The sequence below is a fragment of the Thermothelomyces thermophilus genome, chromosome 6, assembly GCF_000226095.1.
Source record: "Thermothelomyces thermophilus ATCC 42464 chromosome 6, complete sequence".
NCBI classification, from domain to species: domain Eukaryota; kingdom Fungi; phylum Ascomycota; class Sordariomycetes; order Sordariales; family Chaetomiaceae; genus Thermothelomyces; species Thermothelomyces thermophilus.
Window position 1 is genome coordinate 772,430 of NC_016477.1, and position 20,060 is coordinate 792,489.

At 39.0% G+C, this 20,060-nt stretch overlaps 1 protein-coding gene across 1 annotated transcript; it reads left to right on the top strand.

Moving 5' to 3' along the window:
- The first annotated feature begins 18,566 nt into the window (after nucleotides 1-18,566).
- Nucleotides 18,567-19,683, top strand: MYCTH_2309975 (uncharacterized protein). The gene is made up of 2 exons (XM_003665812.1): nucleotides 18,567-18,638; nucleotides 18,713-19,683. Exons 1-2 carry the CDS (start codon nucleotides 18,623-18,625, stop codon nucleotides 19,600-19,602), a joined length of 906 nt encoding a protein of 301 aa, XP_003665860.1. The 5' UTR covers nucleotides 18,567-18,622; the 3' UTR covers nucleotides 19,603-19,683.
- Nucleotides 19,684-20,060: the final 377 nt, after the last annotated feature.

Here is a 20,060-nt window from a genome sequence, read left to right on the forward strand (position 1 = left end):
AGACTATAGTAGTTATATTTAGTATTATAGACATAGGTAACGATAAAGATATAATATTAAGATTACTATAGTATAAAGATTATAACCTGGATATTAGCTAGAAGAATGGTAGCTACCTACGACCTTAAACGGAGTTATATTCGACTAGTAAGATAGGGAGTACGCAAGGATTATAAGCGGACGATGCTTAGGGGAAGGCATATCCTACAGATCTACTATAAGAGATAAGTAGTGGTAGGCAGACTACTATAGACTCTAGAAGAAGCGGTATAATGATACTAACGTTATAATAAGAGGAACAAGCTAAACTACTAATAGCTATTCTCTCGGTTAACAAATACAGAGCACTGTAATTAGAGTAGTAGGTTAAGATAGGAGAAATCGCTAGCATCGCCATAGATAGAACTAAGTTTATATACTATTAGAAAACCAAGAGACGAGATAAGACTAGGGAAGTACCAAAGGAATACGAAGGATACCTAGCATTCGAACTGAAATATCTAGAAGGATTACTAGAACACGGCCTATAGGATTACAAGATTAAGCTTAAGGAAGGAGTATAACTAAAGTTCTTTAAGATTTATTATACGAGCCAGATATAGAACGAAGAACTTAAGCGATATTTAGAGAAAAACCTTCGAAGAGAATATATCTACCTGTCGATATTGCTAGTAGGCTACCTAATCCTGTTTATACCTAAGAAAGACGGAAAGCTATAGTTATATATCGACTATTAGTAACTTAACGAACAAATTATAAAAAACCGATACCTGTTACCGCTAATCTTACGGCTCCAAGATTAGTTAGCAGGAGCCTAATATTTCACGTGTCTTGACTTGCTATCGGCCTATAACTATATATAGATCAAAGAAGGCGACGAGTAGAAAATGGCCTTTAGGATACCCTATAGCTACTACGAGTACCTCGTTATGCTATTTAGACTTATAAACGCGCTGGTAACGTTCTAAGCCCTGATTAATTAAGCGATCCGACCCTTTCTTGACAAATTTATAGTATATTATCTCGACGATATACTTATCTTCTCTAAGACGATAGACGAACACCAGAAGTACGTAAAAGTAGTGCTAGACACGCTATACGTATATGAACTATTAGTTAATAAGGAAAAGAGCGAATTCTACGTTAGGAAAACGGTGTTTCTAGGATATAAGATATCCTAAGATAAATTCGGATAGAACCTTCAAAGGTTAAAGCTATTAAGGAATAGCTACGACTAATGTTAGTAACGGAAATATAAAGCTTTATCGGATTCACAAATTTCTACCGAATGTTTATTAGGAACTTTAGAGCGATTATATAACCTTTATATAAACTTACTAAGAAGAATGCTAAATTCTAATAGGAAGAGTAATATAAGCAAGTATTTACGTAGATCTATAACGCTATTACCGAAGATCTAGTACTAGTACTACTAGACCTTAAGAAGCCATTCGAGGTAGAAACGGACGCTTTAGACTATGCTATTAGAGGATAATTAGGATAACAAGACGGACAAGGGAAGCTATATCTTATAGCCTTCTTTTTAAAGAAGCTCGATAGACTACGTCTTAATTATCTAATCTATAACAAGGAACTACTTACGATTATTAAAGCTTTTAAGGAATAGTAACCATACCTTAGTGGTACAATTAAACCGGTATAAGTATATATAGATTATAAGAACCTACAATACTTTATAATGACAAAGGAGCTTAACAGATAATAAATACGATAGGTAGAATTCCTTATAGAATTTAATTTTGAGATCTACTACAAGAAAGGCAAAGAGAACGTACAAGCAGATGCTTTAAGCCGACAAATAGATTATACAGAAGGACAAACAGGAACAATACTACCATTATTTAAGGAACAAATAGACGGAACACTACATCACGAAATGCAGACACCCGTAGAAGATAATCTACTTAACTCGTTCCTAGAGTATTATATAATCTTTTGAGAAGAAAGGATTAACGAGGCATAGTATCAAGCAGCACCCGGACCACTAGTACCTGATGGAGTGGAAGAAAGAGATAGGAAACTCTAGTATCGAGGCAAAGCATATATCTACGACCAGGATTAATAGCTATAGATGATTTAAGAACTCTACGAGTCGAAACTCGGAGGATATAAAGGAGTTATAAAGACTGTCGTACAAGTCAAGAAATACTATGACTTTCTATAGTTAATGGTATAAGTTAAGGAAGTTATATAGAACTACGATATCTATAACCGAAGCAAAATGGCACGATATAAGCTGTATAGGCTACTTTAGCCACTGCTAACAGCTAATAAACTATAGAGCTTAGTTACAATGGACTTTATTATAAAGCTATTAGAATCTAAGGATATAGCTATAGGAGTAACCTACGATAGTATTCTTATTATAGTAGATCGCCTGACTAAATAGGTATACTTCTTTCCCTATAAGGAGTCTTAGATAGCTAAATAGCTAGTAGACGTAATCTATCGGCAAGTTACATTAATATATGCTTAGCCGTAAGAATAGATCACCGATAGAGATACCAAGTTCGTATCGAAGTTCTAGCAAGCGTTAATACAATAATTAGGCGTTAATAGCAAGCTATTAATAGTATATTACCTACAGACTGACGGACAAATAGAGCGACTAAACCAAGTTATTAAGTAATACCTCTACTCTTACGTTAACTACTAGTAAGATAACTAGGTCATGCTATTACTAATAGTATAACTCGCTTATAATATAACGCTAATAGAAATGACTAAAGTTATACCGTTCTTCGTAAACTATAGATATAAAGCAGACCTTAAGCAAGGACTAGAGGTCATAGTGCCGAGAGTAGTAGTCAAAGTAAAACAAATATACGTACTATATAAGAAGCTTAAAAAGGAACTCGAGTTTATTAGGACTAGAATAAAAAATTACTATAATAAACACAGGCTCAAGGGACCTCGCCTAGAGAGGGGAGATAAAGTCTACTTGATTATACGAAACCTACAAACTAAATAACTAAGCACGAAGCTAGACTTTAAAAAGGTTAGACCCTTCGTTATTAAAGAACGAATTTTAACATCTAACTACCAACTATCGTTACCATTATCTATATAACTATAGATAGATATTTTTTATATTTCACTTCTCGAACTAGTACTAAAGAACGCTAAGGTTGCTACGCATATCGAAGCAAAGAACGAAGAGGAAGAATAGGATGTCGAAGAAATTCTAGATTTACATATTATTAACGGAGAACTGCAGTATCTGGTCAAATGGCTCGATTTCGGACTAGAAGATAACTTATAGGAATCTATTAAGAACCTAAATTGCCCCGAGAAACTTTAGCAGTTCCACTAGAGGAACCCTGACTAACTAGAAGCGATAGACCTGAAACTAACCTAAAATCGGCTAGCAAGGACAGATCTAAAGGAACTTTAGGATATATAGAATCCTAAAGCTGTCCGAAATCGGCGGATAAGCGAGACAGGGTCAAAGAGGGTATAGTAACCCTAGAAGCCTCTGTTATTACTACTGCTTTAGCCTCCTTACGTTCTACTTGCTCTAACTCCTCTATACTATTAATACCCCGAGTAATAGCCCTTATTATCTTTTTAAACTATATTCGCTTCTGTTTCCGGAGACAAAGGACCTGCTCCTTAGTAGCTATAAGCTTATCCTCAAGTTTTTAATGCTAAGCCATAATGGATCGAAGCTAAGTAGGAGAAACGCTAAGAACATTATAATTCGAACGCTTATTATAAATATACTCTATATATCGAGAAGAATCACTTTTCGAAACCTCGTACGAACTAAGGCCTTTAGACTTGTATAGCATACAAGGACGTATCGTTAAAAGATTATCCAAGGAAAGAATCACGGCTAGGAGATAGTTAGCACGAAGAGTCGACGTAGCAGGCTTAGACTTTGACTTCTTTCTTACACAATCAGTCATCTTGACGACATTATAAAAGAAAGAGAAGAGGGAGACTAAGGAATATAACTATATACAAGCAAGGAAGGGGGTATTAGCGTTATTTAAAACAGACCTAAGTCTTTCAAGGACGAAAGACCTAGGGAAGGGGTATTGTATTACGATTTGGCTATATAAGGCGACCTGACAAGGTATATAGAACTAATTAGGAACCACAAGATCTAAGGACCAATTAGGAAGTGATCGTAGTAATCATACTTCGATCAAGGCGAGCACCCGAACAATGATCGAAGGATCGTAGCAGCGATCACACGATCAGAACCTAAGGGGGAATACTCAGGAATGAGGGAACCAGACAAGTATATTAGATAGTTAGTCACTCGTTCTAGTAGACTCTGGGAGTTTACTAATGATAGCAACCTACAATTATAGTACTTATACCAAGCATTGTTAACTACTGTAAGAGATAACTCTAGTGTTATTATAAACCCTTTGGCTTTACCGAATCCCTTAGACGACCTACGCGCTTGTCCTGCTTTACCTACCTTTGTCTGAACCCTTTTAGAAGAAGTCTGAGTTAGGTTCGTTATACTTAGAGTACTATCTCGGGATAGCTAAATAGCTTAGGAAAGGCATTCTATAGTTTAATGCTAAGGCAAGGCTACTCTAGGCCTAGAAGACGGTACTAATGGCAGCCGCCTGGAAGGAAGGAAAATTAAACCCTAGGAAGGCTAAATGTGCCCGGAAAGCAGTTATATCTACCGTCAAATTTACCCTAACTAAGGAGGAACTCAAATCTTTCCAACTACTATAGGAGCACTTGTATAACTAGGAGTTTCTCTATTACTACTACCTAGAAAAGCTACTATTCCTAAAGTTAGATGCCTACTATAATGGCTATAGCGTTATTGCCTTTTAACTTAAGGGCGACTAGGATGGAGAGAAAATTCCTAGTAAGGATATTCCTATAAGTGAGGTATAGCCTATCCTATTTATATTATAAGTAACTACTAATGTAAAAAAACGCTATAGATCTACTAAGGTAGAGATTGCTATATTTGTCTAGGTAATTAGGAAGCTTAGGAAGATAGTCTAATTGAATAGGTATCTGGTTAATATCCTTATCAACTATATTTTTATAAAAGAGGTTATAAAGTATATATCCCTAATCACGATAGATCTAGCTAAGGCTAATCTTAAACTGGCTAATACTATTAATTACCTATCTAGATTTAACCTTAATATCTTCTATATTCTAGGGACTCCAAACGTTATACCTAATATACTGTCAAGATTGCCTATATAGGAATAGGAGGATCTAAAGGTCAAGGATAGCCTAGCTAACAAACTTAGAGACATCTAGAGTGATTAGCAAGATAAGGATGTCTTTATAACGGATATAACTATTATAGAACCAGTACTTAGTAACAAGTTTAGGGCTAAGATCATTACTAGCTATCCTAAGGACCGTAAGTACGGACCTATTTACTATATACTTTATAAGAGCGAGAAGGACCTGGTTAGAAATGACTAGGACAGGGTTAGGAAACATAGATAGCTAAAACTGCCTATAGGACCGTTCGAATTGACGAATAGGCTACTTTTCTATATCGACTTTGATAGTACTAAGAGACTTTGCCTACTAGAAAGCTACATTAACCTAATCCTTCAAATCGTTTATAATAATATATACTATTTCGGTGAAAACAAGATAATAAACAAGCTTATAGCTATCTATTTCTATAAGAAGGCTTGGAAAGTTTGAAAGTTTATATAGCACTATAAGGTATACTAGGCAAACTTAACTAACCGGAACCTACTACTAGGGGAACTCTAGCTAATTCGGACCTAGCTAACACTATACTATATAGTAGCTATAGACTTCATTACTAACTTATCGCTAATACTAACTATAGGGACCCTCTAGTCACTTAAAGGCTATGCTCTAGTAGATACGCTCTATACCGTAATATATAATTTTAATAAGAAGAAGCTACTAGTAGCAGGCTACCGGACATATATAGCTAAGGAATAGGTAACCGTACTTCTAAGGACCTAGATATTTACTAACTAGGGTATACCTACTTAGATTATTAGCGATCGTAACCCTAAGTTTATATCCGACCTATAGAAGGAAATATTCTTACTACTAGGAACCAAGCTGTTATTTTCTATAGCCTACTACCTGTAGACTGACGGCTAGTCCGAACGAACGAACTAGACTATAGAAATCACACTTAGAATGAACTTTATAGCCAATTCTAACCGCTTATAGGTCGAGATCCTCCCTACCTTATAGCACTACCTTAATAATATACTAGTTACTAGTATTAGAAGGTCACCGAACGAGTTAGTATATAGGTTTAAGCTATACTTGGTCCTAGATATTCTAAGTAAAAGGACTATTAGATCTGGCAGACAGGAGGCCTTAGAAATCCTATATAAGTAATATTAGGCCGAAGCTAGCGAAATGATCGACCGAGCTATAGCATTAGCTAAGTTACGGTATAACTAGAGACATATACCTACTAAATTCGAGGTTAGAGATACCATTTAGTTATACCTATATAAAGGCTACTACCTACCTAGCAAACCTAATAGGAAGTGGTCAGCCTAGAGGGTAGGACCATTTAAAATCAAACAGAGGGTAGGAAAACTAGTATACAAGTTAGATTTTTCTAAATCCTAGAAAGTCTACCTAGTTATATCTGTTACCTAGCTCTACTATATTAAATAAGGTCCTAACCTATTCAAAAGGACTACTCCTCTACTATAGCCAATTCTAGTTGACGGCAAGGAATACTAGAAGATTAAGAAGATTATCGACCATCGGGTACGTAGAAAGAAGCGCCCGAAGGTAGAATACCTTGTCTATTGGCTTAGATTTGATATAAAGGACGACTAGTAGCTTCTAAAAAGCGAACTCGAAGCCACTACTAGCAAACTAATCTAGGAATACAAGAATCGCCGTTAGATTTAACCACTACCCGGAAGAAAACAAGGCAGGCCACTAAAGCAAAAGACTTCGGCCTAAGCCTAAAGCGTCATTTCTAGCTAGGAAGAGGCCAAATAGCGCCTATGGGCGTATACCTTTAATAGGATACCCTAGAATCTAGTTTAACACTAGAAAACCTATTACTACTCCCCTTAAACCTATCCTTTACCTACTATATTCACTTTAATTCTATTACTTGTTATAGATAGAGCTTTAACTACCACTTTGGACTATATACCTAGCTTAGCTAACCTATTAAATAGCTATCTATTTAATTAATAGGGCTAAACAGCCTACCTATTCTAGTTAGTAAGGCCAAATACCCCTCTTATTTAGGCACTTTTCATCCTATCTTTAAAGCCCTGCCTTAAATTATAAGAACCCTAGTTTTCCTACTATTTCCTACCTCTTTAAACCTCTTCTACCTCTCCTATAACTTCTTTAATAACTACCTTCTTTTCTAACCACTAGACTCTTTAACCTAGCCTTTTCTATTAACTCCTACTATATAGCTATCTCCTATAGCCTATATATCGCCATTTCCACTAAAAGGAGGCTTTAGAGTTTGTTTTCCTACTCCCTTTTGCTTATTCTATTATATATATAAGAAATTACTAAGTTTTAGCGATTTTAGCTAAGTTTTGTCGACCTAGAACTACCTAATAATAGCTATAATAGCTAAGTCAAGAAGTAGGGCTAGGAAAAGCGACAAACAGGCTGCTAAAGGCGCTAAAGGCCCTATGGCTACAAGCCCGGCCTAAGGAAATAAGCCTATAACTAGCTAGCAAGATTACTATAATCGGTAGTAACAGAGTTAACCAACACTACCACTATTACGTTTATACCTATTAATTAGCAGAGGGCACCATCGGCCACAGGCACTAGGGTAGCTAGCTAGGTATAGCCTATATATAACGAACCTAACTCAGACTCTTCTGAAAGGGTCCAGACGGAGGTAGATTGAGCGTGACGGGCAGGCAGGTCGTCTGAGGGATTCGGTAAAGCCAAAGGGTTCATAATAACACTAGAGTTGTCTCTCACAGTAATTAGCAATGCTCGGTATAAGTACTGTAATTATAATTGTTACCACTGGTGAACTCCTAGAGTCCACCGTAACGAGTGACTATCTACATATATATATAATCCTAGTGATCACTCCTGATTACGGTAATCGTGAGTGATCGCATGGTGGTGATCACCCTGATTGCTGGTGAGCGTAGTGATCACTGTGCTTCCTATGTTGTAATTAGTCCTTTCGTTCCTTTGGCTTGATTAGCCCGTTTGTGCCGGTGGCCTAGGCAGTATCTGTATATATATTTCCGTAACACGATGCCCTCCCTCCGAGGCTTTCGACCCAAAAGCCCTCTTTTAGGCCGTCTCAAATAGTGCTAACACCCCTTGCGTTCCTTATACGTGTTTTTCTCCTTAGCCCTTGTTGTACTGTCAATTATACTATCTAACACGCGTAGGTCCCTAGCGTCTATTCGTTATAAGCGTTTGGCTTAGTTTATTTCTAATCACGGGTTCATAGTGATGGCGTATTCCCATTATATAGAGTATAACCGAGTATATAAGATAATTGAAAAATCTCGTCACTACGAGGCTTGTGTGTATCGGGGTCGTGCTTACGATGGTTCCGGCGTTCTAGTTTCTTCTTGTAAGTTCCTGTTTTCTTACGAGGGCACGTCTCTAATCGTAACGTAGTAGATCGTATTATACACGAGCAACGTCGTTTGAAGGCTGAAGAGAAAGAGGCCGAAGCCTTGCTACGAGAATATTAATGTAAAGCTTCTAAGGCGTTAGCCTATCTGACTCGGGTTTATAAATAACAAGAGTTCCTAGTAGAGAAGGGGGTAGATATAGTTATATAGGGTTTGTCAAATCTAGACGAATTAGAGGCGGTAGAATAGTAGGAATCGGGGGCCGTCGTGTAACTTAACGGTAGCGTCGATATTATTAACTAGGATACTGTTTTCGGTTCTATTCTAGGTTTGCCTTTAGCTAATCTAGGTTCTGTTAATAGAACTATTCTAGTTTCTTAGGGTAGTTTAAGTTCTTAACTAGTTTCTATAAGTTATCTTCTAGTCTAAAATTAAGCCATTTGACTAGATACTATAGTTCTCTATTAATAATATATAAATCTAGAATTTCTTCGACATCCTATTCTTCTTCCTCGTCTTCTGCTTTGATATATATAGCAACCTTGGCGTTTTTCGGTACTAGTTCGAGGAGTGAAATATGAAAAACATCCGTCTGTAATCGTATAGATAACGGTAACAATAGTCGGTAGTTAGATGTCGAAATTCGTTCTTTAATAACGAAGGGTCCGACCTTCTTAAAGTCTAGCTTCGTGCTTGGTCATTTGGTTTATAAGTTTCGTACGATCAGGTAGACTTTGTCTCCCCTCTCTAGGCAAGGTCCCTTGAGCCTATATTTGTTATAGTAGTTTTTTATTCTAGTTCTGATAAACTCGAGTTCCTTTTTGAGCTTTTCATATAGTACGTATATTTGTTCCGCTTTAACTACTGCTCTCGGCACTATGACCTCTGGTCCTTGCTTAAGGTTTGCTTCATATCTGTAGTTTATGAAGAACGGTGTGACTTTGGTCGTCTCCGTTAGCGTCGTATTATAAGCGAGTTATACTATTGGTAATAGTATAACCTAGTCGTTTTGCTACTAGTTAACGTAAGAGCAGAGGTACTACTTAATAACTTGGTTTAGTCGCTCTATTTGTTCGTCAGTCTGTAGGTAATATGCTATTGACAGCTTACTATTAACGCCTAATCGTTACATTAACGCTTGCTAGAACTTCGATATAAACTTCGTATCTTTGTTAGTGATCCATTCTTATAGCTAAGTATATACTAATGTAACTTGCCGATAGATTACGTCTGCTAACTATTTAGCTATCTAGGACTCCTTATAGGGAAAGAAGTATATCTACTTAGTCAGGCGATCTACTATAGTAAGAATACTATCGTAGGTCACTCCTATAGCTATATCCTTAGATTCTAATAGCTTTGTAATAAAGTCCATCGTAACTAAACTTTATAGTTTGTCAGCTATTAGTAGTAGCTAAAGTAGCCTATACAGCTTATATCATGCCATTTTGCTTTAATTACAGATATCATAGCTCTATATAACTTCCTTAACTTATACCATTAACTATAGAAAGTCATAGTGTTTCTTAACTTGTACGACAGTCTTCGTAACTCCTTTGTATCCTCCGAGTTTCGACTCGTAGAGTTCTCGAATCATCCGTAGCTATTAATCCTTGTCGTAGATATATGCTTTACCTCGGTACCAGAGTTTCCTATCTTTCTCTTCTACTCCGTTAGGTACCACTAGTCCGGGTGCTGCTTAATACTATGCCTTGTTAATCCTTTCCTCTCGAAAGATTGTGTAGCATTCTAGGAACGAGTCAAGTAGATCATCTTCTACGGGTATCTACGTTTCGTAATGTAGCGTTTTGTCTGTTTGTTCCTTAAATAATAGTAGTATTATTTCCGTTTGTCCTTCTATATAATCTATTTGTTAGCTTAAGATATCTGCTTGTACGTTCTCTTTGCCTTTCTTATAGCAAATCTCAAAGTTAAATTCTACGAGGAACTCTGCCTATTATATTTGTCGTCTATTAAGTTCCTTTATTATCGTAAAGTATCGCAGGTTCTTATAATTTATATACACTTATACTAGTTCAATGGTACTACTAAGGTATAGTCGCCATTCCTTAAAAGCTTTAACAATTACAAGTAGTTCCTTGTCGTAGATCGGATAATTAAGACGTAGTCCGTCAAGCTTCTTTAAGAAGAAGGCTATAGGATATAGCTTCCCTTGTTCGTCTTATTATCCTAATTATCCTCTAATAGCATAGTCTAAAGCGTCTATTTCTACCTCGAATGGCTTCTTAAGGTCTAGCAGTACCAATACTAGATCTTTAGTAATGGCGTTACAGATCTATATAAATGCTTGCTCGTGTCGCTCTTCTCATTGGAATTTAGCGTTCTTCTTAGTAAGTTCGTATAAAGGTTGTATAATCGCTCCAAAGTTCCTAATGAACATTCGGTAGAAGTTTGCAAATCTGATGAAACTTTGTACTTCCGTGACTAACATCGGTCGTAGCCAATTCTTGATAGCTTTAACCTTTAAAGGTTCTATCCGAATTTGTCCTAGGAATATTTTGTATCCTAGAAACACCGTTTTCCTAACGTAGAATTTGCTCTTTTCCTTATTAACTAATAGCTTATATATATATAGTATGTCTAGTACTACTATTACGTGCTTCTAGTGTTTATCTATCGTCTTAGAGAAGATAAGTATATCATTAAGATAATATACCGTAAATTTGTCGAGAAAAGGTCGGATAGCTTGATCAATTAGGGCTTAGAACGTTGCTAGCACGTTTGTAAGTCCAAATAGCATGACAAGGTACTTATAGTAGCTATAGGGTGTCCTAAAGGCCGTTTTCTACTCGTCGCCTTCTTTGATCTATATATAGTTATAGGCCGATAGCAAGTCAAGACGTGTAAAATATTAGGCTCCTACTAACTAATCTCAGAGCCATAAGATTAGTAGTAACAGGTATCGATTTTTCACGGTCTATTCGTTAAGTTACCAATAGTCGACGTATAACCGTAGCTTTCTATCTTTCTTAGGCACAAATAGGATTAGGTAGCCTACTAGCAATGTCGACAGGCAGATATATCCTCTTCGAAGGTTCTCCTCTAAATATCGCTTAAGTTCTTCGTTCTATATCTAGCTTATATAGTAAATCTTGAAGAACTTTAGTTATACTCCTTCCTTAAGCTTGATCTCGTGATCCTATAGGCCGTGTTCTAGTAGTCCTTCTAGATGCTTTGGTTCGAATGCTAGGTGTCCTTCGTATTCTTTCGGTACTTTCCTAGTCTTGTCTTGTCTCTCGGTTTTCTAATAGTATACAAACTTGGTCCTATCTATAGTGATACTGGCGATTTCTCCTATCTTAACCTACTACTCTAATTATAGTGCTCCGCATTTATCAATAGAGAGAACAGCTATTAGCGATTCGGCTCGTTCCTCCTGTTGCAATATCGATGTTATTATACCGCCTCTTCTAGAGTCTGTAGTGGTCTGTCTGCTACTGTCTGTCTCTTGTGGTAGATCCGTAGGATATGCCTTTCTCTAAGCATCGTCTGCTCGTGATCCTTGTATGCTCCCTATCTTACTAGTCGAATATAACTCTGTTCGGGGTTATAGGTAGCTATCATTCTTCTAGCTAATGTCTAGGTTATAATCTTTATACTATAGTAACCCTAATATTATATCTTTGTCGTTACCTATATTTACGATGCTAAATACGACTACTATAGTCTTCTTTACTATAGTAATGTTAATTAGTTCGGTCTCCCTATATACCTATTACATCGGAAATGGCCCTTTAACTATGCTATGCTTCTGCTTCATTCTCTAGGGTATCTGTAGCTAATTTACAAGTATCGGCGAAATCAGGTTTATCTCTACTCTACTATCTATTAGTACGAGCACTTCGTGCTATTTCTATTGTACTATTATCTATAGTTACTTATCTTGCCGCCGTTGTCCAAAGATTATAGCAATTTCCTATGTTTCTGCCGGGAGGTCTCGATATAGTAGTCTCTTGCGCTAGTTCCTCCTATACTACGCTACCACTTGCCGCTACACAGGCGTTAATAGTTTCTAGGCCCCTTAAAGGGCCCTAACCCGTTCCCTAGGTTAGTGCTGACCTCTTCGGTTGTTCGGCTAATAGTAGCTTCGTCGATCGTGCTTATTTCCGTAAGCTATTAAGTGCTTATAGCTTCCTACCATTAGGTCCGTTCTACTTTCTATTATACGTACTATAGCTTCGTCTGAAGCTCCTAAATTCGCAATTTCTTTTCGTCCGCGTGATAGAGGCAATCGTTACTCTAGCACAAGTCCTATATATCTCGTCTGGTTCTGTAGTGCCTAGGCTAGGCTCGTCTTAGAACTATCGTAATGCCTTCTAGATCGCGGGCTTCGATCTTCCAGAGCAATTCAGCTACTCTGTTTCCTATATCGTAGACCCATTCTATAGGGTATAAGCTTCTATCCTCATTTCCTTGTCAGGTTGGCTAGTGATTGTTTTCGAATTTGTTACGGAAGTGGTATCGGCATTTATATGCTATATACTAGAACTAGGGCACTTGCGTATATGCCTCGTATTAAGGGTATAGTTGTGTAGCGTTGCCTAAGAGGTATTAGAATTCTCTCCCGAATCCTTCCCATTGTATATAGATTATAGGTACTCTAGTGCTTATATAGGAGTGTTTCTTCTAGTAGCTTTCCTATATACACTTGTCTTTTCCGTGGTTCGTGCGTATAAACTAGTATTCCGGGTTCTACACGTCGTTACTAAGTTACTAGCCGTCAAGATACTTAGCGTAGCTATCAGGCCTATTATATATTATAGGCTATTCTCCTTTGATAGTTTCTATAATATGTTAGAGTTCCCTTATTTCGTCCCTCATTCTATCGCTCTACTAGGCAAGTCAAATCAAGCATCCGTCCCGTTCGTATAGTTCCATATTAAGTCGAAAAACTTCATTATAGTATTATTTAATTCGTTCCTAAAGGAATAGAACATTAGGTCCGGGTCTTTTAATTCCTTAGGTGTCGGTTATCTACAATCTATCCTACCTCTATATAACCGTAAAACCCTACTGCCTCAAGGCTAGGAGAATCGAAACTAGCAGTATATATTCTCCTGCCATATCCTATTCGGCAAGACCTATCTCTAGATCTATAGTGACCAGTTTAGAGTACGGTACTTGTTCGTCTTTACTATTGCCGTTGTATCCGAGACTATCTATATCACTGCCTTTGTCTTCGTAGCTTGTAGCCGCTACTTCGATAACGTCCTTAGTGGTTTCGTCGATAGTCGTAATTTCCTTTCTAGGGGTTAGTTTCCATTCTTTCTTCGGGCTCTAGCATTCTCGCTTATAGTGCCCTTTCTTTCTATAGTTATAGTAGGTAATATTGGACTTGTCTTTAGTTATCTTCTTCTAGTTTTACTTTTATACTACGTCTATATCTATAGCTCTAGGGTATGTCTTATATGAGGTACTGACGTACGCTCGCTTTTTCTTATCGTTAGCCTTAACCGTAGTTCCGTTCATTTGACCTCGTTTCTGCTACTCTTATATATAGAGTCGATCATCGATTCTAATAGCCTATACGATATATTTGTCTAGGGTCTTAGGCCGATCATACTTATATAGCTTGTCTTTAACCTTTTCCTTCAAGCCATTGTAGAACAGTTACATTAATACCTCGTCGTTAAGCTAAGACTTAAGCATATCCTATCTAAACTATATAGCATAGGAGGCTACCGACTTAGTCTATCGGAGATTAGCAAGTCTTTCTTACGTATAAATCTTCTTATCTTTATCGCCAAAAACCTTCCAAAGCTCCTCTTTAAAATGGTCGTAAGATCGGAAGACTGCTTATATAAACACGTCTCGGTCATCTTCGTCTTCCTTAGTAAGATAGTCGTTCTATATAGGCTCAAACCATCTTAGTACCTTGCCCTCTAGTCTTATAGCTATATAGAGGACTTTAGCTTTATTATCTAGAAACTTATCGTCATTAAGCCGGAAGTAAGATCAGAGGTTTGTCAAGAATCCTATAAGATCCTCCTTAGTTCCTCCGTATTTGCTAGGTAGTTCGATCTTAATATGCTTCGCTTTGGCGCCCTCAAGTGCCTTAATTTTAGCGTAGGCCTCGTTAATTAACTTCTGCAAGTACTTTTCGCGGTTCTCGAGTTCCTTAATTCGAGCTTAAGTAGCCTTATCTCTCTAGTCTAACTCCTAGATCTGCTGCTGGAGTTGACCAAGCTAAGCAAGCAGCTATTCGGCTATGACGTTAGTAGCTATATTAATATCGAGGTCGAAGTCACCTCTGTTCTGAACTATAATAGAACAAAGGGAGTAGTAACAACGTATAACAAACCTAACTTAGACTCTTCTAAAAGGGTCTAGATAGAGGTAGATTGAGCGTGACAGGTAGGCAGGTCGTCTGAGGGATTTGGTAAAGCTAAAGGGTTTATAATAACACTAGAGTTATCTCTTATAGTAATTAGCAATGCTTGGTATAAGTACTATAATTGTAATTGTTACTACTGGTAAACTCCTAGAGTCTACCGTAATGAGTGACTATCTATATATATATATAATCCTAGTGATCACTCCTAATTACGGTGATCGTAAGTGATTATATGGTGGTGATTACCCTGATTGCTGGTAAGCGTAGTGATTACTGTGCTTCCTATGTTGTAATTAGTCCTTTTGTTCCTTCGGCTTGATTGGCCTGTTTGTGCCGGTGGCCTAGGCGGCATCTGCATGTATATTTCCGTGACACTATACTAATACCTATATAGGGCGTATATTCGGGCCCTATAAGCGAGAATAACAGCCTAGATAATAGAGTTATCTAGGAGGTCCTTAACCATATAGATACCTTCCTCGAGAGCAGTATAGGCTTTGCCGCTACTATAGGTAACGAGGAGGAGGTTTAGAATGACCTGACAACAGGTAACCTAGTCTAAGTACGTTATAAGGATATAACCTTATACTTCGATTCCAAGGGCGAAGACCTTGCTATACCCTAGAATAACCTATAGCGTATACCTCCTCTAGCCGTTGCTAACGATCAAACCGGTATATACGACACTTTTAGCCCTCTATACCTATAATTGCCAGATAACGCTATCGTTAAATAGTATTACGATAGTGATATAGGTATTATAGCCCAAGTCCTAGGTAATATCGTTAATATAGTCCATACTAGTACTAGTAAGTACGATATAGTTTACCTCCTAGCTATATATTACTTTGTCAATAGCTACTAGTCCTAGGGAGAGTAGATAACTATAGCTAACTATAAGACCTTCTATAGTATAGATAAGGATAATACTACTAAGATCCCTTACCTAGAGGCTAGATTTGCCTTTATTGGAGTTAATAGTAAGATAAAGGCTATACTCTTTAGTATTATCGCCAGTACTATAGTTATAGTTAACCTATATAAGGCTACTAAGGCCGAGATCTACTATATTATATTAGTGCTATTCTTTACTAGGCACTATAAGACCTTAAACCTATAGGAAGGATTCTAGCCTTATACTATTAATAGCAATATAGTATACGAAACGGAAGGTAGCTATATAGTTATATATAACTAACGTGTTAGTATAACTAGATAGGTACTAATTGACCTATATAAGGTATATAAGTATAAAGAACTAGCCGTTAATAGCCTTAATAAGCTAATAGACTAGGATAATAGGCCGACCTTACTATCGTTAATCAAGTTCGCTATTACCAAAGTATAGGATATAGTAAATAAGAAGAGGCCGCTAATACCCCTAACTATACGCTAGGTAATTCTAACGCTCGAGCCTACTAACTGCCTATCCTACAAATTAGATATAGCTTAATTAGAGTAAAACTACTAGGACTCTAGCTCTACTAACACCACTACCAAAGACGCGACCGTGTACCTATATACGCCCACTAGCCTACCTATAACTATATAATAAGGCACCAAGCACTATAACGACAAAGGTATATTAGTCGTTATTAAAACTACGGCTACTACTACTACTACTCCAACATCTTAGGCCTTACTATAGCTAGATCTAATACTCTACCTACCTAAGCCTATACCCTAGCCTGTTATACTAACTAGGTATACTTAGTATAGGGCACCTACTAGCAGGTTCGTCCATAGAAGTAAAAGGGACTCTAATGATGATAAAGAGGCCAAATTATAGGCTAGATTTAACGATGCCTATATTGTCTTCGACAGCCTTAAGGAGGTAGAAAACACCCTTATAGGTATAGAGTTCGACCCCTTTACTAGCACTAAGGTTATCAAGTCTAGCCTACTATACCTATCTATAAGCACGTTAATTAGGCCTGTCAAGGATTACCTTGCTTATACCTACTAGGAGTGTTACGGCAATAAAGATATACTTATCTATACCTGCTATTAGATCTGCTATTACTATAAAAAGGCTAGTAGTAACTCTTTCGAGGCTGACCTAGCTATATATAGCCTTAAGAAGAAACTAAAAACTATATATAAGATATACTATACTACCGGTATAGTGCCTACTAATATATCTAAGCCTAAAGAACTATTAGTAGCTTATATCTATATACCTAAGGGAGATAATAATACTCTAATTAATAGCTACCTATTTAAGCTTAGCTACCTACATTATAGCCTGCCTAGCTACTAGGTTATATAGCCTATACCTATATAAGTCATTACTACCTAGGGTATAACTAAAGATAATGAGGCCAATAAGGACTTTGCTAAGCGCTAATAACTAGCTACTAAGGCCAACCTTCTTAGGCTAGCTTAGACTATAGTTTAGAGGTAGGATAAGACTACTAATAGCGTTACTAAGGCCCTTAACTAGATTAAAGAAGAGCTTAAGCAGCTATAGGAGACTTTAACAGCTATAAACGATAGCTATATAGCTACCCTTAACTAGAAGAAAAGTATAGATAAGAAGCTATAATAGCTTAAAGGTATAGTCGCCCGACTTAGTAAGTATACTATATTAGCCACTATACTATAGAAGGCTCTTAGAATGTAACTACCTATAGCTCGGCCACCGCTAGCTACTATAAAGGCTAGCACCCCTCCTAGCTTAATCGCTCGAACGGTTATATAACTGCTACCTACGACCATAGGCTAGAAACGCCCGTAGCTAGAGACGCTAGTATAGGAGAGCTCCTTATGTAAGAGGGCTACTAGCGCCCTCTATAGTAGTCATACCTTGGCCAGGGATAACTAGGCCAAGGCTAGGACTCTCGCCTACCTATAGTAGGAGCGCCTATTAGCACTATTTACATTCCTAGACAACCTAGGCCTAGCTAGTAGTAAGAAAGACTAATAGGCAAACAGATAGATATAACTATAGGATGGAAGAATAGGGACGATTTAGGAGAACTATTATAATAAATAAATAACTAATATATTTACTAAATTATAATAAGTTATCATTTTTCCTTTCGAACCCTAGTACCTGTTATAACATTTGGCTATCTATAGGTCAGATCTGACTAACCTACTAATAGGGATAACGAGCCAGGGTCAATATATATTTAAACAGCTTCTCTAAGTGCCTCTAGCACTTAGAACAATCAACGCTTTTATCACCTACTTCTGTAGACCGTAACAGTTGGTCTAGGAGTGCCGCCCACTACGCGAATACCGCTGTAGTGTCGTACCTTTGTAGCCCCTCTGAGCTATACTAGTTGTAGCCACCGAGCTATAGCATTGGTCATCTGTCACTATTAGTGCTTGGCTAGATATAGTGAGATTAATTTAAGATTGGCCACTTACATACAGTCTCTAGAACTGCACGATGCACGATGCACGATGTACCCAGCTTCTACTACCTGCCTCTTTTGGAACGAGAGATGTCGGGAGACCCTATTGCCCAACGACCCCTCGGGGGCTCGCACGGATATCGGAAGCGTTTCCACGGTCACATAACTACCTATTTGGCGGTAAGCAAACATTCACCCGTCGCGGCTCTGGGCACTGTGCCGTGTGCTTTATTAGGTAATGCTCATACCTCCCTCGCATTTTACCCCTCGACATTTCCTACACATCGAGATCATTAACCACAAGCCAGTTCAGTCTGTGGATTCTCGACCCATCGTCGACAATGACGGGAGACAAAGGTAAACCTCCTCGGCCATATGCAGTGATCTCGGATGCTTGAGATCCAGCTGCTGATGTTCCCACCTCTTCCCAGAGACCGAGCCGGCTCTGGTCGTCGGCTCGGAAGATCAAGCTGCATCTCCGCTTGTCGCGACCAAAGCAGACTCACCGACCGCTCCGCCCCCGGAGAGAGAACCGCTCCCGTCGTACACGGATCAGGCAGCAACCTTAGCGACCTTCACTCCCCATCGCCCGTTCCCGCAGGTCCTGAGCGCCTACAGCAGCTCCCTGAAGCCCATCAAACTCTGCGGCAGCAGCGCAGACGACGTGCTTTTTGCAGTCGAAACACACACCGGCTACAGCGGCAAGACAGTTCTCGGGACCAAACCGGGGCTGCTCCTGCATAACGGGACCAGCAAGCAAGACCCAATCTTGGCCGCCGTGGGTGACACGTCACAGCTCGCCGCACGCGCATATGTGTTCAGCCCTGAGAGCATCATTCTCTTGCCCCCCGCGGCTGATATCCCGAGTGCTCCCATGGCCACGGAGTATATGCATGCTCGCACAAGCGGCGACGATGTCCTGTTTTTCTTTGAGGTTGAGGTCGGTCTGGGGGAGAAGTTGCATCGCAGACAGTTCATTTGGAAGAAGGCAAAAAAGGGAGTAGACCCTGACGTGAAGCAAGGTGGGTTTAGACTTGAATGGCGGCCGAGTGTGGCCGGAGATGACCCTGGCAGCTTGGGCGTATCTTCCTCGTCTCCCGTGGACGATCAATGGGAGACTGTCGCGTTGCTGGAGTGGGGACATCTGCTGAGCCGGAAAATGTTCACGGTTCAGTTTCTGGGCAGCGGGCTGTCAGGCAAGCTTGGAGAGCGCTGGAGACTCATGGTAGTTATGACGGCACTGAGACTGTTGTTGCTCAAGGTGAAGGGCAGGACTGCCAAGTCCCATGTTGCTGCTGGGGAAAAACTCTACAAGAACTAAATTGGTAGGTACCTGGCAAACTTGTCAGTCAGTAGAGGAGTGTACGTAGGTAGCATTGTGAACCACGCCCATCATTGCAACACAGGCAGAAAGTAGGGCAAAAGTGATGATATGATGTCTGTGGCCGAGGACTTTCTCTGGAAGCGTGCACGGCCAGGGCGACCGTGCAAAGACCAGCAGCAGCAGCAGCAGCAGCAAAACAACATTCCGAGCACGCTGAAGATTCTGTGTGCCGAGGAAAAGTAATACGGCCAGCCCGACCACTCCCATTTCTTCTGAGCGCCCTTCATTCTGGTCTGCTACGGCGCGCGGGTGCCAGAGCCTTTCGATGCGGTGGCATTGAACGTTGAAATCGGCTTTCCCAGCTGCCGACAGATACAGGTGCTGTATGTGTTGGTGATGCCGTGCGGGGTTGCTGTTCGGGATCATTAACCAGCTGCGGCCCCGGTACGCAGAGC